This window comes from Phocoena sinus, chromosome 4 (assembly GCF_008692025.1).
Source record: "Phocoena sinus isolate mPhoSin1 chromosome 4, mPhoSin1.pri, whole genome shotgun sequence".
NCBI lineage: Eukaryota > Metazoa > Chordata > Mammalia > Artiodactyla > Phocoenidae > Phocoena > Phocoena sinus.
The window spans coordinates 21,553,778-21,579,244 of NC_045766.1; the positions used below are offsets into that span (position 1 = coordinate 21,553,778).

General features: G+C 44.8%; 1 protein-coding gene across 1 annotated transcript in view; it reads left to right on the top strand.

The window, feature by feature from the left end:
* The first annotated feature begins 776 nt into the window (after nucleotides 1-776).
* TRIM42 (tripartite motif containing 42) overlaps nucleotides 777-25,467 on the top strand; it is a 29,869-nt gene continuing 5,178 nt past the window's right edge. The window contains exons 1-4 of the mRNA XM_032631201.1: nucleotides 777-1,280; nucleotides 6,351-7,048; nucleotides 11,458-12,281; nucleotides 15,483-15,707. Of these exons, the coding sequence (XP_032487092.1) occupies nucleotides 943-1,280; nucleotides 6,351-7,048; nucleotides 11,458-12,281; nucleotides 15,483-15,707 (2,085 nt within the window). The 5' untranslated portion in view covers nucleotides 777-942. The remainder of the gene's footprint in view (nucleotides 1,281-6,350; nucleotides 7,049-11,457; nucleotides 12,282-15,482; nucleotides 15,708-25,467) is intronic.

Consider the following 25,467-nt stretch of genomic DNA (forward strand, 5'->3'; position numbering starts at 1 on the left):
TGGAAGGTCATTTCTAGAGCTGCTGAGCATATACTAAAAGAAGAGATAAAGAGTCTCATGTAGAGTTCCAGCCTCTTAATAAAAGGGATACAGTGAGATAGAACTGGGGAGGAGTGCAGGGGCGTAGGAAACAGAGCTTGAGTCTCAGCCTAACCCCATGAGGCTGCAAAAAATGCCAAGAAATATTCACAGTGACTAACGCCCCAAGCCTCATAAAAATCAGCAGTGACTCTGCAGCAACTGACAAACTCAATCACTACTGACAGAAGTGCTTTAAAGAACCTATACCTGTGTTTCCTTTCATTCTTTCTCCAAATGGTGATTCCCTTTATATGTGGCATTATTGTTTGTAAACACTGCACTTTGTTCATCAAATAAAGAGTTCTATCAATACAAAAAAAAAGCCCAAGGAGAGGAATATCACGTCAGTCTGTATTTTCCAATGCATCATACCCAGGCTTTCAGCCCATGAAGACATACCCTGAAGTCAACTTGCCCAAGTTGCAGGAAAAGGACCAAGCAAAGAGAAATAGCTTCGGAAATCCAGCCAATAACCCAAAGTGTGATACAGGACAGGATGCTCTTTTCATTGACACTCCTCTGGAGCTGGTCCTCTGGAAACAGGGAGTATCTGTCAGCCCACCTGCCACTACCCACCCGGTTCCCACCCTCCCTCCTATCCTGTGTGGTGAGATATGGTGGGGAGACAGGGATTGTGACATAAGCAAATGGCCTGGAACTGATCTATGTAAATGCCAGCCCGTGAGATTCCTAGCAGGGACACCGCCTGTGAAGGCCTCACAACAGCCAACCTCTCGAAACCTCCAAGCTGACTGCCTCATCCAGGGGAGGAGGGACCCCTCCACGGGAGAACGGACAGCAGGATCCTGGTAGAGGAGGCACCAAGAGCTCCAGGGAGCGGGTGGCAATCGTGTAGGCGCCATGGAGACCGCCATGTGTGTTTGCTCTCCATGTTTTACATGGCAGAGGTGTCCCCGCTTATGCTCCTGTCTGTGCTTCAAGTTCCTCTTCACCTCGGAGCGGAACTGCACCTGCTTTCCCTGCCCTTACAAGGATGAGCGCGACTGCCAATGCTGCCACTGCACCTGCTCCGAGAGCCCCAACTGCCACTTCTGCTGCTGCTCCTGGGCCAATGACCCCGACTGTAAGTGTTGCTGTACAACCAGCAGCAACCTCAAGTGCCACTACTATGAGAGCCGCTGCTGCCGCCATGCCACCATCACGTTCCGCAGGAGCCGCCTCCAGAGCATCAGTACCTTGTAAGTGCCGCGCGCCCGACGCGGGCCGCCGGGGCTCAGGAAAACGGGGGGCGGGGGGGCCCTGCCAGCTGTGGGGACAGGGCAGGTCAGTAGCCCCGCCCCAATTCCACCTCTTTATCTGAAAAAGGGAGGCCAGGAACTTGGGAGCAATAAACTCTCGTTACAATATGTCTTGGTGCAAATACATCACACAGTCATTGTATGGTGAGAGTTGGTAACTAGATGTCGTGATGATCTTTTTGAAATGTATAGAAATAGCAACTCACTACGTTGTGTAACGGGAACTAACATAGTGTTGTAGGTCAATTACTCTTCAAAAACAAACAAACTCATAGGAAAAGATCAGATGTTTGATTACCAGAGGCAGGGGGTAGGGGTGGGGCATTGGATGAGGGCAGCCAAAAGGCACAGACTTCCAGTTATGATAGATAGGTTACTAGGGATGTGATGTACCACAGGATATACATAATGAACGCTGCTGTCAGTTATATATGAAAGTTAAGAGAATAAATCCTGAGTTCTTAGCCCAAGAAAAATTTTTTTAATTTTTTCTTTTTTTCTATTTCTTTAATTTTGTATCTGTATGAGTTGATAGATGTTCATTAAACTTACTGTGATAATCACTGTGTGGTATTTGTAAATCAAATCATTATGTTGTGCACCTTAAACCTATACAGTGTTATATGTCAATTACATCTCAATAAAACTAGAAGAAAAAAAGAGCTAAAAAATACTATAAAGTCTGTTTTGCACTTAATGGAACAGTAAAAACGTATATTCAATGGGGCTATTATTTTAAATATTTTTTGTGTTTCAAAATGTAGCAATAAAATTTACCTCACCTGCAAGAAAAAAGAAAAAAACTACACTTTGTAGCAATTAAGTGTACGTGTCCTAAACAGTCACTAATCAGTATAGACCTGAGTTCCAGATCCAAGCTCCCTCAGCTGTGTGAGTGAGTGCTGAGCTCTCCTGAACCCCACCACTCTCACCTCTACAAAATACTAATAGCTAATACTTAGTGTGTAAGCAACTTGCCGGGAACCACGTGCGTGACCCCAGGTAACCCCTACCTCATGCCCATCACACCAGTGAAGAAACTGAGCATTTGAGAGGTTGAGTGGCCCAAGATCACACAAAGAGTAAGATGCAGTCAGAATTTGAACCCAGAGTCTGTGTGCTTAAATTAAAATGCTGTCCTGCAAAATAGACAGTATGGTACCTGCAATGATTCAGGGGCTTAATATTGCTTTGAAATCTGTTATGTGATATAAAAATATAAATTGCCCTTCCTCCTCTGAACCCTTGATATCTGCAACACTCATTGGAAAAGCAGTAACTTCCACAGGCCGCTTTTGACCCCTATGGCCTGTGTAAGTACCCCAGGTGGCCATGAGCTCCTGCCAGCCTTCTCTTTGTTCCTACCCAGAAGTCATGGCACTGAGGGTCTCAATATCTCACTTAGGGCATTAACCCTCTGTGTCAGGCACTGCATAGCCTCTTCCTGCCCTGACCAAGGCGGTCTCTTCATGTCACACATGAGGGGCATCTGGAATAGCAGAGGCAGACTTCTTAGAGGGGAAAGACCAAAACTCAGCATTCTAAGATGACAGCACTTGGAGAGGCGGAAAGATGAGAGGCAGGTTGGAAGCCTTTCGCGGCTGGAAAAACAATTCTGTGAGCAAACGCTCTGTGAATTCAGGGGAAGGATATGATCTCTCTCACAGTTCAGCCCTTTCTAGCTGGTTAATAAAAATTACTCTCAGCTCATGGACCTCGCGTGGTGTTTGCACGAACAGAGAACCCAGGGGTTCTGGATTCAAGTGCAGAAGTTCTAAGGTGCAGAAAGTAACTCTCACACCCCTCTCTCCTCTCAACTGCCCCATTTCCTGCACATCAGCAATGAAGAGTCACCAAGCCCGTTTCAACAGGGGAAGGATGACACTGGTGCTTTGGAGATGCTTAGACCAGTAGCTCCCAAACCTTGTTTTGCATTAGAATCACCTGGGGATCTTTAAAAACTACTGATGCCTGGCCCCCACCCCCAGACATTCTGATTTCATGGGCTTTCAGGTATGTCCTGGGCATCCGAATTTTAAAAAAACTCTCCTGCCCCCCAGGTGGCGCTAAAGTGCAGAATGGCCTGGAGGGAAAAAGAAGGGAAGCCAGGAGACTTGCCAGGTGATATATGGGAACCCAAGTACAAGGGGAACAGGCCTAAATTTGGGAGGAGGCTGCCACGGTGCAGAGGAGCAGAGGCCAGTTATCTCAACAAAAAGACAAGGCTGCTGGGCTTGGTGATGGTTGTGGCGTGGAATCATGACCACTGAATGCCCAAGTCCAAGCCTGAGGCTTTCTGATGATGGTCAGAGATGCTACTGCAAGTGTCAGGGGGTTGGTGCTGGGTCCGCTGAGGCTTATCTTCCACCTGGCCTCTCTCCTGGTGTCTGGCCCACCGCCTCCCCTGTTCCTCGTCACTGCTTCCTTCTCAGCATTTTCCTCATCCTGCCTCACTCTGATCTCATTCATCCCCCTTTGCCTTTACTCATCTCTTTTTCTCACTTCCTTTTTCACCTTCACCCCAACTCCCTGGGCCATTAACACCTGTCTCTTCTCCCTGTTCTCTCTTTCTCTTTCCCCAGCACCCTCCTCTCTCCCTCCTTCTTTCTGATTTCTCGTGCTGTCTCCCTTTATATTACACACTGATTCTCATAGCCCCACCTCATGAAACTAGAGAAATCCACCCAACTCTCATGTATACATCTGCCCTCCCCCCTCCAGATGACCCCTGCTGGAGCAGGAGAAAGCAGAGAGGCTGGGAAAGCAGAGAAGGAACAAAGCTGAGAACATTGAGTCTGGCAGGCTTGGACACCAGCATGCAAATCTCTAAGGGAGGAGCTATCCAGGTGCCCGAGTCTCCATAACCGGCACTGTCCCCATGGTGCCACTCCCTTCCAACATGTTTGGGTATCACCCTTGACTGCCTGGGCTCTGAGACCTGGGTCCCTGGCCAAGGGAATGGGGAAGGATCCAGAGGCATATAGGGACTGCAAGAACACAAAAAAGAACACAGGCAGAATGTCAAACGCAACCCCTAGACATCACTAATACAAACAGAGAAGAAGGGATAGGAATAGTCACAAAATCAGTATGTTTTTTTTAAACATCTTTATTGGAGTATAATTGCTTTACAATGTGTGTTAGTTTCTGCTGTATAACGAAGTGAATCAGCTATACATATACATATATCCCCATATCCCTTCCCTCTTGCGTCTCCCTCCCACCCTCCCTATCCCACCCCTCTAGGTGGTCACAAAGCACCGAGCTGATCTCCCTGTGCTACAAAGCTGCTTCCCACTAGCTATCTATTTTACATTTGGTAGTGTATATATGTCCATGCCACTCTCTCACTTCGTCCCAGCTTACCCTTCCCCCTCCCCATGTCCTCGAGTCCATTCTCTACATCTGTGTCTTTATTCCTGTCCTGCCCCTATGTTCTTCAGAACCATTGTTTTTTTTTAGATCCCATATATATGTGTTAACATACAGTATTTGTTTTCCTCTTTCTGACTTACTTCACGCTGTATGACAGACTCTAGGTCCAAATAAGTATGTTTTATACCTCCATCCCCATGGCTAATTCATTTATTTTCATAAACTGCTTTTGCCCTGATTGTAGCTTCTTAGAACATGCACTTGAAAGTTTACAAGTATGCACTTACTTCATCCATAGTTCTTACAATATATGAAATCAGCCCCAGATATTAGACAAAGATTCAACATACACACACACACACACACACACACACACACACACACACACACCGTACAAGCACATATTTTTCATAGACTTGACCACTGTTTTCCCCTGCTGTGGACATGAGCTGGCTAGGAACAGAGGGGAGTCACTGTAGTGGCCATTTATTGAATGCTTACTATGTCCAGGGAGTTAAGCACTTATCGTGGATTATCTCATGGAGACTTTAAAATCCTCATGAAGGAAGTAATATTGTGAGCTTTGGTTTACTGAGGGTGAGAGAGGTGAAGAAACTTATCTCAAAAGTGCAACTCTAAAGCAGCGCATTTCACCATGTGCAACCTGCCCCTAACACCTAGCCCCTTAAGTCATAGTTGAGGTCTGGTGATCAGAACGCACGGGGTCTGGGCTTGGCTGGGCAACTAACCTCCTGGTGTCCTGTGAAGAACACTTTGCCCATCTTCTTCTATGTTCCATCTCACCCACAACAGTAATGTCAGTGCCCAGAGGAGACTGGAATTACTGGCCCAGTGCAACAACTGAGAGATACACCACGAGCAAGTGTGAGGTGTCTCCGTAAGAAGGCATCACTAAGTTATTACAGGATTTAGGCACATGTTAGGTGAGGACACAGGGGTAAATCTCCTATTAGGTATCTTAATAAATCTTGCCCAGAAGGTGGGAAGAACAGAGTTGAGCCTGAAGCTGCAACTGGTGAAAAAGCAGCAGTCACTGTCCTTAACCAGGACAGGGGATGTTTGATCATTTTTGTGGTTTGGACAATGTTCTTGCTTTTGTCTGAGTTCAAACATGAAGAAGTGGTCTTGTTTCTGTTTTGCTCCATCACAGTCCCAGAATGGCCTTGTCTGCTGTGGCTGTTCTGTGATATTATCCAGGGCCAACAGAACCCCAAGACCCAGCTGACAGTGCCAGCCCCTCTGGACTGTTTTTCTCTTGCTCAAAAAATAACAAGCAGTTGTATCGCACTTACTGTGTTCCAGGGACCGCTCTAAGGCCGTGCAGGTATTCAAATCAATTTTAATTTTCTCAAGAAACTCTATCAGGCGAGTACTAATTTTATAACGAGGAGAGAGGCAGAGAGAGGTTAATTAACTTACCTGGCATCGCCCAGCTAAAGGATGGTGGAGGGGGGTTTAGAACCCAGGCACCATCCGCCCGCTCCCCCCACCCCACCCCGGCACAGCCATGCCCCTCCCCATCACACCACAAAGCGGCTCAGTGACATCCGGTTCCTTCCGAGGTGGAGAAACGGAGCTCTCCCCCTGAGGTCCCGTGTTTGCTTCCCCTTGCAGCTCCAAGATGGCCCTGCGCATCGGGAGCAGCGACATGCAACTGGATAAGGTGAAGATGATGCCCGCGAAAAGCAACCTGGTCAGCCACCTGTTGTGCCCCATCTGCAGCCGGCTGCGCCTGCACTCCTTCATACTACCCTGCCACCACAGCCTGTGCGAGAAGTGCCTGCGGCAGCTGCAGAAGCACGCCGAGGTCACCGAGAACTTCTTCATCCTCATCTGCCCCGTGTGCAACCGCTCGCACTGCATGCCCTACAGCCACAAGATGCTGCTGCCCGAGAACTACCTGCGCGGACGCCTCACCAAGCGCTACATGCAGCAGCATGGCTACCTCAGGTGGCGCTTCGACCGCTCCAGCGGGCCTATCGTCTGCCAGGTCTGCCGCAGCCAGAACATCGCCTACAAGCGCTGCATCACCTGCCGCCTCAACCTGTGCAACGACTGCCTCAAGACCTTCCACTCGGACGTGACCATGCAGGACCACGTGTTCGTGGACACCAGCACCGAGGACCAGGACGAGAAGATCTGCATCCACCACCCGTCCAGCCGCGTCATTGAGTACTGCCGGAATGACGACGAATTGCTCTGCAGCTTCTGCAAGACTGCCTTACACAATGGCCACGACACCATCAGCCTCATCGATGCCTGCTCCGAGAGGGCTGCCGCGCTCTTCAGCGCCATCGCCAAGTTCAAAGCAGGTCCTGGTCCCCTCTTCTCCCTCCACCACTCCTAGCTCAGGAACTGATGGGGAAGGTGATGTGGGAGGATCTGTTTAGAGAGCCTTACCTCCACCTGGTGGGGCAGTCCAAGCCCTGGGAGGCACTGAGCCAGGCTGCAAGTCAGTGGCCTGGAATCCACATCTGGCAACTACCACCAGCCACTTAACCTCCCTGTGCCTTGGTTTTCTCATCTATAAAATGGGGATAATGGTGTTACCCAATGCAAGTTCGTGTGCCCGGCACACAGTGGGGCCAAACAAACTGACAATAGGTCGGAGTTTGGACCAGAGAAAGATTTATTGCAGGGTCAGGCAAGGAGACAGGTGGCTCCTGTCCCCCAAAACCCCAAGCTCTGGGAGGGGTTTCAGCAAGGCACTTTTAAAAGCAAGGTGAGGGAGGGGTCAGGTTGGTTGCCGCAAGCTTCTTGGTGTCTGTATCCTTTGTCCTTGCAGCTGCCCACACAGGTCAGGTCACGATGTTCCTGCAAACCTCCAACAAGACAAATGTTGTTCTCTGTTCTGCAACTTTTTATCTCTATGTGAATGGACTTTTAAAGATGAGAGCCTTGAGACTAGGCTATCCCATATATTTATCCCATATATATATCAGGCTATATATATATATATATCCCAAATATATATCCCATATATTTCAGGCTATAGGCAACATTCTTTTACAAAAGGTGCAGAGCCTGCTGGACTAACCACATGTTAACAAAGCACAAAGGTTAAAGCAAAAGGAACAGATCTAATACCATGTCAGATTTGTTCTTCCCTGAACAATTTGTTCTTTCCTATTTGGGTGGTTGTGAGGATTAAATGAGATACTCTAACTGAAGCATGCAAAGAATGATCTAGCCCATAATAAGTACATAAAGATTCTATAATCTTGGTTATAATTTTCATGACCTTGGGCCTCATTTCCTCCTTTGGAGAACGAAGAGATTGATCCTGTAGTATCGTGAAGTTCTGTGAGCCTTTCTAAGGTGTTGTGACCCTAAAGATGGGTTTCTTCAGTATCTTCCCAATTTAAAGGGAAAAAGAATTAAGTCGATGCTGAGAGTTACCTCAGTTTTAAATTTCCCTTGAAGTTGCAGGCAGCACAGTAAAGGAACTGATAGCAAATACATAATAATGGGAAAACCCAGAAATAGCCAGTAATGTTGTGGTCAACAGCTCACTTTTCCTCTGCACGCCTGCTCATGGTTATTTTATGTTGACTACATATAATAGAGTTATAGTTTCTATAAGGGAAACTGACTCAGGTTTTCGTGATGGAACCCAGTACAGAGATATTTCCCAGGGTTCAGCAAAGAGCCCAATAATTTCTGGGTGTATATCCACCAGGTTAGACATGAGGATCTCAGGGATCCTTTTAGGCTCTTTGCCCCTGGGAATCGTTTCCTTGAACAGAGGCCTACTTTACCGGGGCCTTTTAGAGGACTTATGTCTAATTCTCTCCATAATCCTACAGTACAGGCACTAATATTCCACCACCCCCAGGATAGACAACTGGGATTCCAAGAAGGAACTGGCACAAGTCCCCTAGTAAATGGCAGAGCCGGTCTCTCTGACTCCAAAGTCCATGTTAATTCCACAACATTTGACAACCTATTCTGCTAAACAGTGACCAGAATCTAAAGATAAAGAGATAGAAAAACAACGGGAACCACCAATACACCTGTGGTCTGTTTCCCTACGTGGTGGCCTGGAGTCAAATGACCAGCGTGCTCCAGATCAACCCAGCCTCTCCCCTGTCAGAAATTTCAGTGTCCATACAAACAGGTCTGAACAGATTGACCAGGGGGCAGCTTTCCGCTGAGCTGCACAGGAAGGTCCCATTGGACATAGAAGTGGGTCAGGGACAGACTTTGCTAAATATGGCCCCCAGGACCTCTCACCAGCATGAACATTTCAGGAATAACTTGATTTCTCAATTGCTCCATGCCTAGAAACATTGTTTGTCAATTGACACTTATTCAATTTGGGAACAGCACCAGGGAAGTCCCTATATTAAAGAAAGCCTACAAGGAGCCCCGTTGCCAGGCCAATGGAAGCCCCCATTGGTTCCTAGAGGGTTTTCTTAAGGTGGAACCCGTGGCCTGAGCTTGGCTGGATTCTTTTTTAAGTACCCCAGGTGATTCTGATGTCACAGAAGACTGAGAAGGGCAACTGGAGCAATTAAGAACATAGGCTCTGGAGTTAGACAAATAGAATTAGGGACAGGCCCTGGGTCCTTCTAGTTACTTGCTGTGTGACACTGGGCAGTCATTTAACCTCTCTGAGCCTTAGTGTCCCCATCTATAAATGGAAACAACATCTTCCTCTTCTGAAGTTGTATGTAATGTATGATAATATATAGATATGATCCATATGTGTGATACATGATAATGTATAGATTGGATCTATATAAACGTTTAATAAATAGTAGCTAGTTTTGGGCTTCCCTGGTGGCGCAGTGGTTGAGAGTCTGCCTGCCGATGCAGGGGACGCAGGTTCGTGCCCTGGTCTGGGAAGATCCCACATGCCACGGAGCGGCTGGGCCCGTGAGCCATGGCGGCTGAGCCTGCGCGTCCGGAGCCTGTGCTCCGCAATGGGAAAGGCCACAACAGTGAGAGGCCCATGTACCGCAAAAAGAAAAAAAAAAAATAGTAGCTAGTTTTAAATATAGTGCCTGAAAGAGACCTTGCTTTGACTTTGTTCTAAGACCAGCTCTTGCAAAACTGCCTTATTTGTAAGGGGCATCTTCCCCCTCATCTAAGACATTTTTATCCTACCTCTCCAGACTCAGCTCTGAGGAGCCTAACTAATCCCTAATAAAGCAAGGAATTTCCTATTCAGATTTCTTCTAACAGTGAGTAACTATTGAAGAGTCAAAGGAATTAATGTATAACGTGGAATTTCAGGGGCCCTAAGTCACAGCAGGGCTTGCACGTGGAGAGGGCAGGGAGCATTTCTCAGCACCACTGCAGTCACATCATGACAGTCCCCTGTTCAGCCCCCATCTGTATTGCCTCCCCATCCCTTCTGGGTCAGTGTGAGGGAGGAGGTGAGCAGAGGAAATGGGGGCTTCAGAAAGCAGGCCAGAGAGCAACACTGCTGATGTTCACCCCAAAGATGTTAGAAAACAGGACAGAATGGCTTTCACTCAACAAACACCATTCTAGCACCTCTACACATCCTAGTCACGGTGGTAACTGAGACAGCTGTGGTCCTGTTCTCATGGTCTGCCAGAACCCGAGGGTTTCTCTTACTGTAATGCACACCTCTGTGCCACCACCCACAGAGATCCAACTTACTGTGGACCCAGGGCTATGTTAAGAAACATGACTTGGTCACCCCCACTGCTGAGTAAAATTTGGAGAGGATTATAGCCCATCAAATCACTGCACAGTCAGCCTTTCATGGGGAGGACCTTACCTCTAGAGTAGGCCACAGAAGGTGGACATGTCTTGAGATCACTGCCTAATGCCTAAGACCCTATAAATGGCAACTGTGAAGTTGCCATTTCACAGACAGAGGTGGCCCACGTGCTCATCCTGCCCCAGCATCTTCCACACTGCAGTATCGTTGGGTTTATGCGTGCCTGGAACATCAGTGGCCTCTCACGCTCATATCTGTATCCCTAGAGCCTAGAAAAGCGTGTGACATGGAACAGGTGTCACATGTTTGTTGAATGACTGAGTGAACTTAAAATCCAAATACCATGTGAGAGGCGGCAGGATAAACTCGGTTTTCCTTGGAGTGTAACAGCAGATGCTTTCTGGAAAGTAAGTGGGGAGTAAGCAAGAGAGGGAGCCCAGCTGAACCCAAGGGAGTCAAAGTCCCCAGCAGAGAAAAGGAACATGTTAAAGAGCAACCACAGTGAAGGGGAACTTTGCTGATCTGCCACCATTGTCTAGGGCTGGGTTTTGGTGAACAAGGCAAGGCAGTATTTAGAAGCAGTCATTAGAAATTTAGTTCTTTCTCCCACCCCTGCAAAAGCTTAAGTTTTCACACCGGGAAAATCCATCACTTTGTGGCATCATCTCTTCTCAAGTAAAACTTGCTGACAAGTGAAGTCTGGTGAAAACTAACATCAAAGGTGGCCTTGAACTCCCAACTTTAGACCCAAGGCTGCAGGGATTACGAGATAGAAGTATGCCAGGGAAGGATGGCTGTCCTACCCAAGGGAAGTATTACACAAAGAGAAAGAGAGGGGTGTATGGAGAGAGGCCACATTCATTTTATAAACCTATGCCAGCATCTTTCAGCGCAGCAACAAGTGGTCTCCCTCCCTTTCCACCCACATCTTTGGAGCCCAAGTTAGTTTGCTCCAGTTTGCCACTGGCTTTGACATCTGGGGAAATGAAAAATTTAACTGAAGTAACTCACTTGGTTGTTTTGCAGTCCGATATGAAATTGATAATGACCTCATGGAATTCAACATTTTAAAAAACAGCTTTAAAGCTGACAAGGAGGTAAAGCGCAAAGAGATCAGAAATGGATTCCTCAAGCTGCGCAGCATTCTCCAGGAGAAAGAGAAAACCATCATGGAGCAGATAGAGAATCTGGAAGTGTCCAGGCAGAAAGAGATTGAAAAATATGTGTACGTCACCACCATGAAGGTGAACGAAATGGGTGGCCTGATCGCCTACTCCAAGGAAGCACTGAAGGAGACAGGCCAGGTGGCGTTCCTGCAGTCGGCCAAGATTCTGGTGGACCAGATCGAGGACGGTATCCAGAGCACCTACAGGCCAGACCCACAGCTCCGGCTCCACTCCTTGAACTGCATGCCCTTGGACTTTGCTGAGCTCTCCAATGCCATCCACGAACTCTTCCCCGCAGGGCCCAAGAAGGTGTGTTCCTCAGGGAACTCCCTGCCATCACCCTATCCCCAGCACTCAGAAATGATGATGGCCAGGAAGGTCACTTGCAGTACCCACAGCTTCGGCAACCAGCAGATATGCCAGCGAAGCTCCTCCTCATTGTCCTTTAATGTCCCCAGCTGTGAGAAGACCAAGATGGGTCTGGAGGCCTATGGGCGAGCCCAGTCAGCTGAACCTGCCAAGCCCACAGACAGCCTCTACACTTACTGGAGTGCAGGGGTAGAAAACCAGCCTGTGCAGGACAGCAGCAGCTTCCACAACTGGTACTCGTTCAACGAGAGCTCCCTGAAGACTCCAGGCCCAATTCTTATCTACCAGACTCTGGTGTATCCGAGAGCTGCCAAGGTAAGAAAGGCTCTGGGCCCTGTAGGGAAGATGGGAGGGTGTGGGCTATGGAATGGAGCGGGGTAGTCAGGAAAGGTTGCACTTACTTGTTTGATCTCTAGGGTCCGGTCACTCAAATCTGTCCCTCTAGACTCTTTGTGGTCAGACCATTCAAAAGGGATAAGTTCCCGAAATCTTAAGTAGCCCAAGATTGTTTTAAACCAAACAATGTATTTAACTCATAGCCAGAAGTACATCTGAAAGCCCCAACTCCACTTCAAAGGCAGCTTCTTTATTGAAAGAGAGCACAATTTGGGAAACAAAGTAATTTGAAGAGACTTCTTGGAGAGGGTAATATTTTCCAGAGGAGAACGTGTAGCAGTAGAGGGAGCACAGAAATTGGAATTAGAAAAGCAGGCTCTGTTGTCTATCAGCTGTGATTCCTCTAAACTGCTACTTCTTCTAAAGAAACTATCCAGACTCTTCATGATTTGGAAAGATTAGAAGGATAATCCCCAATGGAATTCCAATTCTTATCTCCCGAGATTCAGCTTTTTTGGGGAAGGGGGGGTGGCATTGGAGGTGTGTGGATGTCTCACAGACCTCTACAGCTACCATCACCCAGCTTCAGGGGACATGGCTCTTCTTTGAACTTCTAGGCCTAACATGAACAAATGGCGCATCTCTTAACATTCCTTTCAAATCCAGCTGAACCTAAATTGAATTGTTTATAGAATGTTTTATTAAAGTCCAGGGAGGAAAAAAGATATTCTATCAGAGCATATCTTGCCTCCTCTTTGGGTCCTACAGGGATACCTCCCAAGCCAACCCACTGCCTGCTTCCATGTGGCAGAGCCCATCTTTTGTCTCCATGATCCGAGAACACTCACAAAGACTTTTAGCATCCTTGAATCCTAAACTAGTGGTTCTCAAACATTAATATGCACCTGAGGGTCTTGTTAAAATGCAAATTCTGTTTCAGTGGGTCTCAGTGGGGCCTGAGATTCTACGCTTCTAACAAACGTCCAGATGTTGGCATTGCTGCCGGTCTGCAGACCACAATTTAGTATCAAGGGTCTAAAAACAAGAAAATGAAAGCCAGGCACTGACCAAGCCTTACTTTTCTATTTTCCTGAGACATTATAATCTATGTCTTGGCATTTATAATTGACCCCAAGAATGACCTTACGTGGCAAGGTAGAACATATACAACATATCCTCCCATAGGCTGTCAGACACGGCAAAAATATCTCTGCCCTTCACATAGCAGATGCCCGCAACGGAGCAGCTGAACCTACATTTCCAAATGATCTTAGATCAGCAAAACCTGCAGTGTATGTGATATTATATCAGGGATGGCATTAGGTCTCATCTCACACAACTCAGACCACTTGGGAGGTGGGCAGGATCTCGCTCTGCAGGGGAAGGACTGGTGGTACCTGTTCTGTACTTGGGCTTGGAGAACAGTCACCCTATGCCACCTATAAATGGTCCCTTGATGAGCTCAAGAAAGGACCCTACACAGAAAAAATCCAGTCAAGTTATTGACTCTCAAGATAGGACACCTAAACCTACTGCCAAACAGTGGTATTTGATGTAAAAATATCATTGATCCGTATTTCAGGATCACGGGGTGTAATTCACACAGGAATCATAGTACTCAGTAATGCAGGAGAGGAAGTCTGTGTTGGCATCTCTCTCAAGTGGTGGTTGGCTAACAGTACTCTTTGGGCATGGGAAATATTCTTTAAGTTAGCCTTACACTGGTCACTCTGTACCTTAAAAATCCTGAAGAGTTTTTTCATAAAAACTCAACTTTATTTCTAGAACTCGCTCCCAAGGAAGCGATTAAAAATTCAATGAAGATTCATGCCCCAAAGTGTTCAATGCATCATTACTTATTAGAGTGTAAAATTAGAAACAACCTAAATGTTCAGCTATAGAAGGAGTAAATCACTTATAGGGCAGTTATTAAAATGGTGCTTTGCTGAATTTTTAATGATATAGGGACATATATAAAATGTAATAAGTGAAAGAAAGCAGGAATCAGAGCAATAATAATCCAAATTATATGTATTTGTGTGCTTGTGTACATTCCAAAATTGGAAAGAAATATAATGAATTATTAACTGAATTGTGGGATTAAAAGAGATGTTTATTTTCTTTCTTTCCTTATAATTTTTCTGTATTTTCCAGGTATGTATTTTATATGTATTTGTGTGCTTGTGTATATTCCAAAATTGGAAGGAAATATAACGAATTATTAACTGAATTGTGGGATTAAAAGAGATGTTTATTTTCTTTCTTTCCTTATAATTTTTCTGTATTTTCCAGGTATGTATTTTAAATGAGTATGTTTTGATAATCAGAAAAGATAAGTTAATTTTTATTAACAAGTCACGTAAATGTACAGTTTTAAAAGTGTAAATTCATAAAAAAATTATAAATTAATTATACAAATCCATACAAATTTTAAAATTTATATACTTATGAGTAATTATAAATTAACTTTATACACAATAACATTTAAATTTATTAACATTTAAATAAACCATGCAATATCTGTTTTAAAATGCAATTATTATAAAATATTTATATGCCAGGCACAATCTGCTAATTGACACTTGTTAATATACCTCTTCCCAAGAGGTGACATTTTATGCTTTGAGTGTGAACATATATTCTCCATGACTTGGATAAGTCACTTCACCTCTTTGGGACTCTACTTCCTTGTGTATGAAACAGAGAGTTGAAATAGATACACTGTCCAACTTTAGTAGTCTGTGGTTCCATTGGAATTGCTGAATGTAAGCCTGCTGAGCCTCCACTGTAAAATGGGATAATGAAATCTCCCTCCTAGGGAACTGTGAGGACTAAACGAGGCAGGCAATGTCTGACACAGAATCTGATGCGTAATATGTGTTCAATAAATGGTAGCCACTCTGGTTAGTGGTGTCAGGAGGACAAGTTCACCTCCACAGCGACAGGAGCAGAAGCCAGAGGAGCATTCTTCTGTTCTTGAAACGCATTGAAAGCCTCACGTCAGGATCCATCACGAAGCCTTTCAGGACTGTTGCACAAGGTCTAATTCAAAGTCTTCAGCAGCTAGAGGGGATGAGTCAGCTTAAACTCACCCCAGAGAATCCACGATACAGATCTTCATGGGAAAGAAAGCTGAATGATGTGTGCTAGTACCCCACTGACATGTTCATTTCTTCCTAGGTTTACTGGACATGCCCAATAGAAGACGTGGACTCTTTTGAGATGGAATTCTACGAACTCATTAATTCCCCTCCGAACAATGTGCAGACAGAGCTCTGTGCACAAATTCGGGATATAATGCAGCAGAACCTGGAGCTGCACAACCTGACCCCCAACACCGAGTATCTGTTTAAAGTGAGAGCCATCAACGATAACGGTCCTGGGCAGTGGAGTGACATCTGCAAGGTACCAGGCACTTTATTTCTCAGTTGGAAGTTCTTCATCCACTATGGATGCAGCTCTGTTAGCATTGATCATGAGGTCATGGAACCCACCATATGACCTCCCTCTCTACTCCCAGAAAACTCATTAACTCAAGGGCACAGGGAGGGCCTCTGGCCTCAGCCAACTTTGTAAATGAGAATCGTCAGTTCGCTTTGATTCAGAAAACATTTGTGCCAGGTATTGTGTTAGTATGTAGAGTTCTGAGGAAAATAAGACGTAATTCTTGCCTTCAAGGAGCTCAGGGTCTAGCAAACAAATAATTGTGGTGTGAGAAGGACAAAAAAGGAGTTAAGTATTAGCGTCAGTGGTGAATCAAAGCAAGGATAGGGTATCAGATTTAAGCAATATAAATTATAATTAATATAAATTTAATTATAAATTTATAATTTATAATTATACAATGCAGTGAATAAATTTTTAGTGTTAGTATATCACATGCAATGAATAAACTTTTAGTGTTAGTATGTCTCATGCAGTATTTAGGATACACTTATAATACTAAAACAATTTATTTGTTGTTTATCTGAAAGTTAAGGAATAGCCAGTGAGTAAGCCAGGATGGACTCCAAATAATGGAAGGGACAAGATTATTCCTATCTTTTTTGTGATGCAAGGTTGATTCTGCTTTATATCCCCAGGGGAAATACATTCATGGGTATAATTTTATTGATATACAAAGGAGAAAGGGAAGAAAAATGTCAAGACTGCCTAGAGCTATCTTACTGTACAGCCATGATGGTGTTCTTAGGAATCAGAGTAGATTAAGTCTTAATCAGGGATTCTTTAGAAGTAAAGAGAATAAATCCATTCATTTCGGCTATTGAAAAGCCGAGAGAGAAGGGAGTCTCATGAGACCCCTTCCAGCCAGGACATACATCTGATACCCAAAAAAACTGGAAAGTCATCAGTTTCTCTCAACCTCTCAATCAATCTCTCTCTCTCTATTCCCTCCCTCTGTGTCTCCCACACACCCTCCTTCCATCTCTGCTTCTCTCTAAATTTGCACCATTTTCAGCTAGCCCATTGTTTCTCCTCCCCTAAATTCAGCTTGCATGTGGTTTTGGAGGTTCCTGGCCCTTGCTCTGTGCGACCAACACAATCTGACTAGCTTCACGCCCTTGGGCTCTGGTCACATGTTTGCAGAAGAGAATCTGATTGGTTGCTACCTCTGGTGATAAAGGGAAGCAGGATGTAGGGTGGGGCAGGATTATGCTCTTGGTCATTATACCAGAAGCAAGTCTCCTGGAGGCGGGCGGAGGGGGCTCTCTACTCCATCCCGATGCTCTGCTTCTGGAGCCTGGCACCCATGTGCATCCCCTCCCCCTCCACGGAGGTCAGACACTCACACGGGAAGGACGTGGGATCAGAAAGTCGCCTGGCTACTCCTCGTGTTAGACCCCAGCCATGTACCCTGTCCGTCAGACCAATTCTTGTTGATACTCTTCTCTCCAGAGCACGGAACACCCACAGTTGCTACCATGTTTGACAGCAGGTCCTTTTGACTATGGATTTTTCCTTCAATCTAATTCCATCTGCCTTCTCATTTTTTTTTTAATTCCTCATGAAGGGCGCACTCAGTGCTGTTACTAATTTTTTTTTATGTGTATCTTAAGTCATTTTTAGATGCTAGGGCCAAGGACGGGGGTGGAGAGACAGGAGTGTGTCAGCCTTTCTCAGGTAGATATTTTGTCATCCCTCTTAAACTTTGAACCCCTTGAAAACAAAATTCACGTCTAATTCATCTTTCCTTCTGCCACAATACTTTACCAGCCCTGTGCACATAGCTTAATGGTTCTTAATGGTTATTGAATTAATACATGAGTGAAAACGTGACCAAACAAATGAATCTATGAACGAACGTCTAAATAAATAAAATTAATAATTACAAAGTACCATAAGATGCCTGAGAGCTGTTAAGTGTTTTTTACCATCAATCAAGAAATAACAATCCCCCTGAAATCGTGTTTATGTGATGAATTTGCGCTCCCTATAAGGGAAGGAAACTCATTCCAGTTTCTTTGCTTTTTAACACAATTTCTTAATGAGCAGAGCACTAATGAGGTTTTCTGGAAGCTTCATTTTCATCTGACTCACAGAGCTGCAATATAGATTTTTCCTTCAGAAGTAATTCTTCCACCCTCTTTGTGATTATATTAGCATTCCAGGGGAAGCTTGGCTTTCCTTCACATTTGTCATGATTTGCATAAGTAAAGGCTTCAATAGCAAATGAAAAGAAGATGGTGTGTTTGAATGACATTTATAAAGCTTCATAAAAGTAATGACTTTAGCTCCTTCCTATAAAATCGAAATATTTTTCCTTCAGCATCAGTTCTAAGCAGGTATTCCTGAAAGGTTTCATTTAAAATGCTGTAACAAGGCAGCAGAATCATTTCTTATCCAAAATGCAATATTTCCACCACACATCCTTTTGTAAAGGAAGTGAAATAACACCTTTTATATTTGATTTTCATAGTCTGTCACTTGATTTTTTTTAAGGGATTTTATATGTAGTCTAATAGACAAAGCACGAAAATTAACTTTAATGCTTTTTAAAGGTCTCACTTATTGAAGGCTGACTCTGTGTCAGACACTGTATATTCATTATCACTGATCATCCCAACCGCTCGGAAGGCAGGGAGTTATTGCCTCCATTTTACAGATGAGGAAACTGAGGCACAGAGAGGAAAAGAGTCTGGCCTCGCGTAACTCAAAGGAGTTGAGTGGGAACCTAGGTCTCATCTAAGGCAGGAACTCTTCGTCTCCTGTACCATAATCAGATAATCAGATACAGCAAAGTCTAGGCAGAGTGGGCTCAGCCTTAGGGACCTGGCACCGCACTCTAGGAGAATGTTGTCAGAGCAACAGCCGTTAGAGCGGCACTTTTATTTTTCCTGTGAGGAAGATCTTTGGACTTGGGCAGGTGTACCTGGGTCCAAGCCCCCAGTCTGCTAGGCGGCAAGCTCAGCGAGGACATCGTGCCGGTCTTCCTCACCTCTCTTGGCTCCCAAGTCCCCAGCTGAGAGCTTCTAATGCCCCAGTGCCTTGTTGATATTTTTTGAAGGAATGGAGATGTGTTTTTAGGCAAATCACACACCCTGTGACCTCAGTTCCTCCTCCTGTTTTTCATCTAAACCTCAGTGTACCTGATGACCACGGCCCCCATTTTTGAAAACAGCCTCCTCACCTTGATGTCTCCCACTGACTGCAAATCTCTGCTAACTTCCAGGAAGTCTTCCTATGAAATATCTAACTTTCCACGTGCGCACCGGTTTCCTGTTGCCGCTGTAACAAATTAGTAGCTTACACAATACAATTTTACCTATTAACTTACAATTCCGGAGATCAGAAATCTAAGTTGTGAGCAGGACTGTGTGCTTTCCGGAGGCTCTAGGGGGAAGTTCATTTCCTCCCCTTTTCCGGCTTTACGCAGCTGCCCACATTCCTTGGCTCATGGCCTCTTCTTCCATATCCAAAGCCAATAACGTTAGGCTGAGTCCTTCTCACACCATCATCTCTCTGGTTCGATTCTGCCTCCTCTTCAACTTTGAAGGACTCTTGGGATCATACTGGATCCACCTGATGATTCAGGATAATCTCCCTGTCTTCAAGCCAGCTGACTAGCAACCTTAATCCCCCTTTGCCACGTAACATAAAATGTTCACTGGTTCCTGGGAGGAGGACATGGACTTGGGGGTCCATTATTCTGCCTACCACAATCTGAGGTAGACCAGATGTCCCAGGTTACATCAGACTTGGAGGTAAATATTCAGGCTCCAGAATACTCACAAACTGGTACTGTTCTGGGTCTTCCCCTATAGCTCTTCAGGAAAGGCACCCACCCTTCACCCCACCCATCCTCTCAAATTCCTTCTCAGTCTATACTGGGTCCCACCCCCCAACAGTGCCTCACGTGTGCTCAGGAAGTGGTCCTGCCAGATAAACAGCATCTGCAGTACTGCTTCCTACCTGCTCAGGCCACACTCAGGCTGGAACTCCAGCCACAGAGCAGGGCTGCTTGGCCTTCCTGGGCATCTTACCTCGGTTTCATGAAATCCCCCTCTGGTTTTTCTTCTGTCCCTACTGCAGACACTCTGCCTTAGGCTGAGACACACATCTTCAGGGGTTGGGGTTAGAGGAATTTGAGTGACCAACACTAGTCCACATTCGGAATAACTACCCCAAAACTACCCGCTCACCTACCCACATACTCACCGTGCCTCCATGCCCTGAAACGAAATCAAAGTGGTTTGCATTCATCTCCTTAGAATTCATTCTTTTCCCAAAGGCCTCTTGATCATTCACGTAAATAGAACCCTATTGGTCCCTCCCTACTTGCCCTGCCAATAGGTTAGAACCCTGGAATGAGTCTAATTCAGGCTCAAGCTGGACCTATCATTTTTAACCTCATACACAGAAGGTTGAATTAGTCAGACACCTCAATTCATGGTCCTTTACCAGTACTGGTGCATGCAAGGCCCTTTTCTCGTTTATGTATTTGTTTCCTTTTGTGACCCTCCCTAGATATCCATTCTAATATGTTTTATGTGCATCTGGCTGCCTTTATGTGTTCTTACATGGCGTGTATTGTTTTGAATGTGTTATTAATTTGCACAAATGTTAGTATTGTTACATAACTTACTGTGTCTTACCATTTTCCCCTGAACACTGTGTTTTTAATGATCCATCCATGTCACTGGGCACATTTAGTCCCTAACTCCTAATGCTGCCTCATCCTTTACAGTGTGCGTTTGTTCACCACGTTTTACCTGTCTATTCAGCCAGGATGGACACCCAGGTGACCTCCAATAATGCTGCAGTAAACAGCCTCATTCCTGACATTTTGTGGGTGGGATAGGGACGTGGGACTTTCTTTGGGACATTGTATTAGTTTGCTAGGGCTGCCACATCAAAATGCTACAGACTCAGTGGCATAAACAACAGAAATGTATTTTCTCACAGTTCTGGAGGCCAGGAGTCTAAGGTCAAGGTTTTGGTGGGTCTGCTTTCTTCTGAGGCTTCTCCCCTTGGCTTGCAGACATCTGCCTTCTCCCTGTGCCCTCACAGGGCCCTTTCTTGTGTGAGTGCACCTCTGGTGTGTCTCTGTGTGTCCAAACTTCCTCTTCTTATAAAGACAACAGTCAGATTGGATTAGGACCCTCCATAATGACCTCATTTTAACTTAATCGCCTCTTTAAAGGCACTATCTCTAAATAAGTCACATTCTGAAGTACTGGGAATAGGACTTCAACGCAAGAATTTTGGGAGGACACAATTCAGCCCTTATCAGACATGCACCATGAGTGAAATTGCTGGGGGGTAGAGTGTGTGCGTACTTCATTGGACTGCACGCATGTACACTTCCATAAGGAATGAATGAGGACCCCATATCTTAAGCCCCACCTACATTTGACATGATCCAGCTTTTACTATTTTGCTAGCCCAATAGGTATAAAGTGCTATCTCCTTATTGTTTAAAATTTCATTTCGGATGGTTGTTTTCAGGATTTCCTCTTCTGTAAATAGCCTGCTAAATATCTTTTGCCCGTTTTCCTATTGCATTTTTCTTTTCCTAGGTGATTTGCAGTATTACCTTATATATTCTAGATAGTGGCTTTAGACATTGATAATATCTTCTCCATTCTGACATTTGTCTATAACCTTGTTCATCAAGTATGTCATGAAACAGCAGAAATCTTCAATTTTGTTGTTATCAAAGTCATCAATTATTTTTTTCATGGTTTGACCTTTTGAAGTTTTGTTTTAAAAATCCTTAAAATGGAGAATTTCTGAAGATGGCAGAAGAGTAAGACGTGGAGATCACCTTCCCACAGATACATCAGAAATACATCTACATGTGGAACAACTCCTACAGAACACCTACTGAATGCTGGCAGAAGACTTCAGACCTCGCAAAAGGCAAGAAACTCCCCATGTACCTGGGTAGAGCAAAAAAAAAAACAGACAAAAGAATAGGGATGGACCTGCACCAGTGGGAGGGAGCTGTGAAGGAGGAAAGGTTTCCACACACTAGGAAGCCCCTTCGTGGGTGGAGACTGCGGGTGGCGGAGGGGGAATCTTCGGAGCCGTGGAGGAGAGCACAGCAACAGGGGTGCAGAGGGCAAAGCAGAGAGATTCCCACACAGAGGATCAGTGCTGACCAGCACTCACCAGCCCGAGAGGCTTGTCTGCTCACCCGCCAGGGCGGGCGGGGCTGGGAGCTGAGGCTCGGGCTTCGGTTGGAGCACAGGGAGAGGACTGGGGTTTGCGGTGTGAACACAGCCTGCAGGGGGTTAGTGCACCACGGCTAGCCGGGAGGGAGTCCGGGGAAAAGTCTGGACCTGCCTAAGAGGCAAGAGACTTTTTCTTGCCTCTTTGTTTGCTGGTGCGCGAGGAGAGGGGATTAAGAGTGCTGCTTAAAGGAGCTCCAGGGACGGGCGCGAGCCGCAGCTATCAGCGCAGACCCCAGAGACTGGCATGGGACGCTCAGGCTGCTGCTGCCGCCACCAAGAAGCCTGTGTGCATGCACAGGTCACTCTCCACACCTCCTTTCCGGGGAGCCTGTGCAGCCCACCACTGCCAGGGTCCTGGGATCCAGGGACAACTTCCCCGGGAGAACGCACGGTGGGCCTCATGCTGCTGCAATGTCACATCGACCTCTGCTCACCCCTCATCCATACCCCTCCCCCCCCTGGCCTGAGTGAGCCGGAGCCCCCCAATCAGCGGCTTCTTTAACCCCGTCCTGTCTGAGCGAAGAACAGACGCCCTCCAGCGACCTACACACAGAGGCGGGTCCAAATCCAAAGCTGAACCCCAGGAGCTCTGCGAACAAAGAAGAGAAAGGAAAATCTCTCCCAGCAGCCTCAGGAGCAGCAGATTAAATCTCCACAATCAACTTGATATACCCTGCATCTGTGGAATACATTAATAGACAACGAATCATCCCAAATTGAGGAGGTGGACTTTGGGAGCAACGATACAATTTTTTCCCCCTTTTCCTCCTTTTGTGAGTGTGTATGTGTATGCTTCTTAGTGTGAGTTTGTCTGTATAGCTTTGCTTTTACCATTTGTCCTAGGGTTCTGTCTGTCCGTCTTTTTTTTTTTGTTTATTTGGTTTTTTTGTTTTGTTTTGTTTTTTAGTATAGTTTTTACAACTTGTTCTCATTGGTGGATTTGTGTTCTGGTTTGGTTGCTCTCTTCTTTCTTTCTTTTTTTTTAAATTACTTTAAAAATTATTTTAATAATTATTTTTAATTTAATAACTTTATTTTATTTTATATTCTTCTTTCTTTCTTTCTTTCTTTCTTTCGTTTTCTCCCTTTTATTCTGAGCCGTGTGGTTGACAGGCTTTTGGTGCTCCAGCCAGGTATGAGGGCTGTGCCTCTGAGGTGGGAGAGCCAAGTTCAGGACATTGGTCCACCAGAGACCTCCCAGTTCCACTTAATATCAAATGGCGATAATCTCCCAGAGATCTCCATCTCAATGCCAAGACCCAGCTCCACTCAATGACCAGCAAGGTCCAGTGCGGGACATCCTACGCCAAACAAATAGCAAGACAGGAACACAATCCACCCATTAACAGAGCGGCTGCCTAAAATCATAATAAGCCCACAAATACTCTAAGACACACCACCAGACGTGGACCTGCCCACCAGAAAGACAAGATCCAGCCTCACCCACCAGAACACAGGCACCAGTCCCCTCCACCAGGAAGCCTACACAACCCACAGAACAAACCTTAGCCGCTGGGGGCAGACACTAAAAACAACGGAAACTACGAACCTGCAGCCTGTGAAAGGGAGACCCCAAACACCGTAAGTTAACCAAATGAGAAGACAGAGAAACACACAGCAGATGAAGGAGCAAGGTAAAAACCCACCAGACTTAACAAATGAAGAGGAAATAGGCAGTCTACATGGAAAAGAATTCAGAGTAATGATACTAAAGATGATCCCAAGTCTTGGAAATAGAATGGAGAAAATACAAAAAACATTCAGTAAGGACCTAGAAGAACTAAAGAGCAAACAAACAGTGATGAACAACACAATAAATGAAATTAAAAATTCTCTAGAAGGGACCAATAGCATAATAACTGAGGCAGAAGAACTGATAAGTGACCTGGAAGATAAAATAGTGGAAATAACTACTGCAGAGCAGAATAAAGAAAAAAAAATGAAAAGAATTGAGGACAGTCTCTGAGACATCTGGGACAACATTAAACGCACCAACATTCGAATTATAGGGGTTCCAGAAGAAGAAAAGAAAAAGAAAGGGACTGAGAAAATATTTGAAGAGATTATAGTTGAAAACTTCCCTAGTATGGGAAAGGAAATAGTTAATCAAGTCCAGGAAGCACAGAGAGTCCCATACAGGAAAATCCAAGGAGAAACACGTGAAGACACATATTAATCAAACTATCAAAAGTTAAATACAAAGAAAAAATATTAAAAGTAGCAAGGGAAAAACAACAAATAACATACAAGGGAATCACCATATGGTTGACAGCTGACCTTTCAGCAGAAACTCTGCAAGCCAGAAGGGAGTGACAGGACATATTTAAAGTGATGAAGGAGAAAAACCTACAACCAACATCACTCTATCCAGCAAGAATCTCATTCAGATTTGACAGAGAAACTAAAACCTTTACAGGCAAGCAAAAGCTAAGAGAATTCAGCACCACCAAATCAGCTTTACAGTAAATGCTAAAGGAACTTCTCTAGGCAGGAAACACAAGAGAAGGAAAAGACAATAACAAACCCAAAATAATTAAGAAAATGGTAATAGGAGCATACATATTGATAATTTCCTTAAATGTAAATGGATTAAATGCTCCAACCAAAAGACATAGACTGCCTGAATGCATACAAAAACAAGACCCATATATATGCTGTCTACAAGAGACCCACTTCAGACCTAGGGACACATACAGACTGAAAGGGAATGGAGAAAGATATTCCATGCAGATGGAAATAAAAGAAAGCTGGAGTAGCAGTTCTCATATCAGACAAAATAGACTTTAAAAAAAGACTATTACAAGAGACAAAGAAGGACACTATATAATGATCAAGGGATCAATCCAAGAAGAAGATATAACAATTGTAAAATTTATGCACCCAACATAGGAGCACCTTCAATACATAAGGCAAATACTAACAACCATAAAAGGGGAAATCGACAGTAACACAATCATAGTAGGTGACTTGAACACTCCACTTTCACCAATGGACAGATCATCCAAAATGAAAGTACATAAGGAAACACAAGCTTTAAATGATACAATAAACAAGATGGACTTAATTGATATTTATAGGACATTCCATCCAAAAACAACAGAATACACTTTCTTCTCAAGTACTTATGGAACATTCTCCAGGACAGATCATATCTTGGGTCATAAATCAAGCCCTGGTAAATTTAAGAAAATGGAAATCATATCAAGTATCTTTTCCAACCACAACGCTATGAGACTAGATATCAATTACAGGAAAAGATCTGTAAAAAATACAAACACATGGAGGCTAAACAATACACTACTTTAATAACCAAGAGATTACTGAAGAAATCAAAGAGGAAATCAAAAAATACCTAGAAACAAATGACAATGAAAACATGATGACCCAAAACCTATGGGATGCAGCAAAAGCAGTTTTATCAGGGAAGTTTATAGCAATACAATCCTACCTTAAGAAACAAGAAACAACTCAAAAAAACAACCTAACCTTAC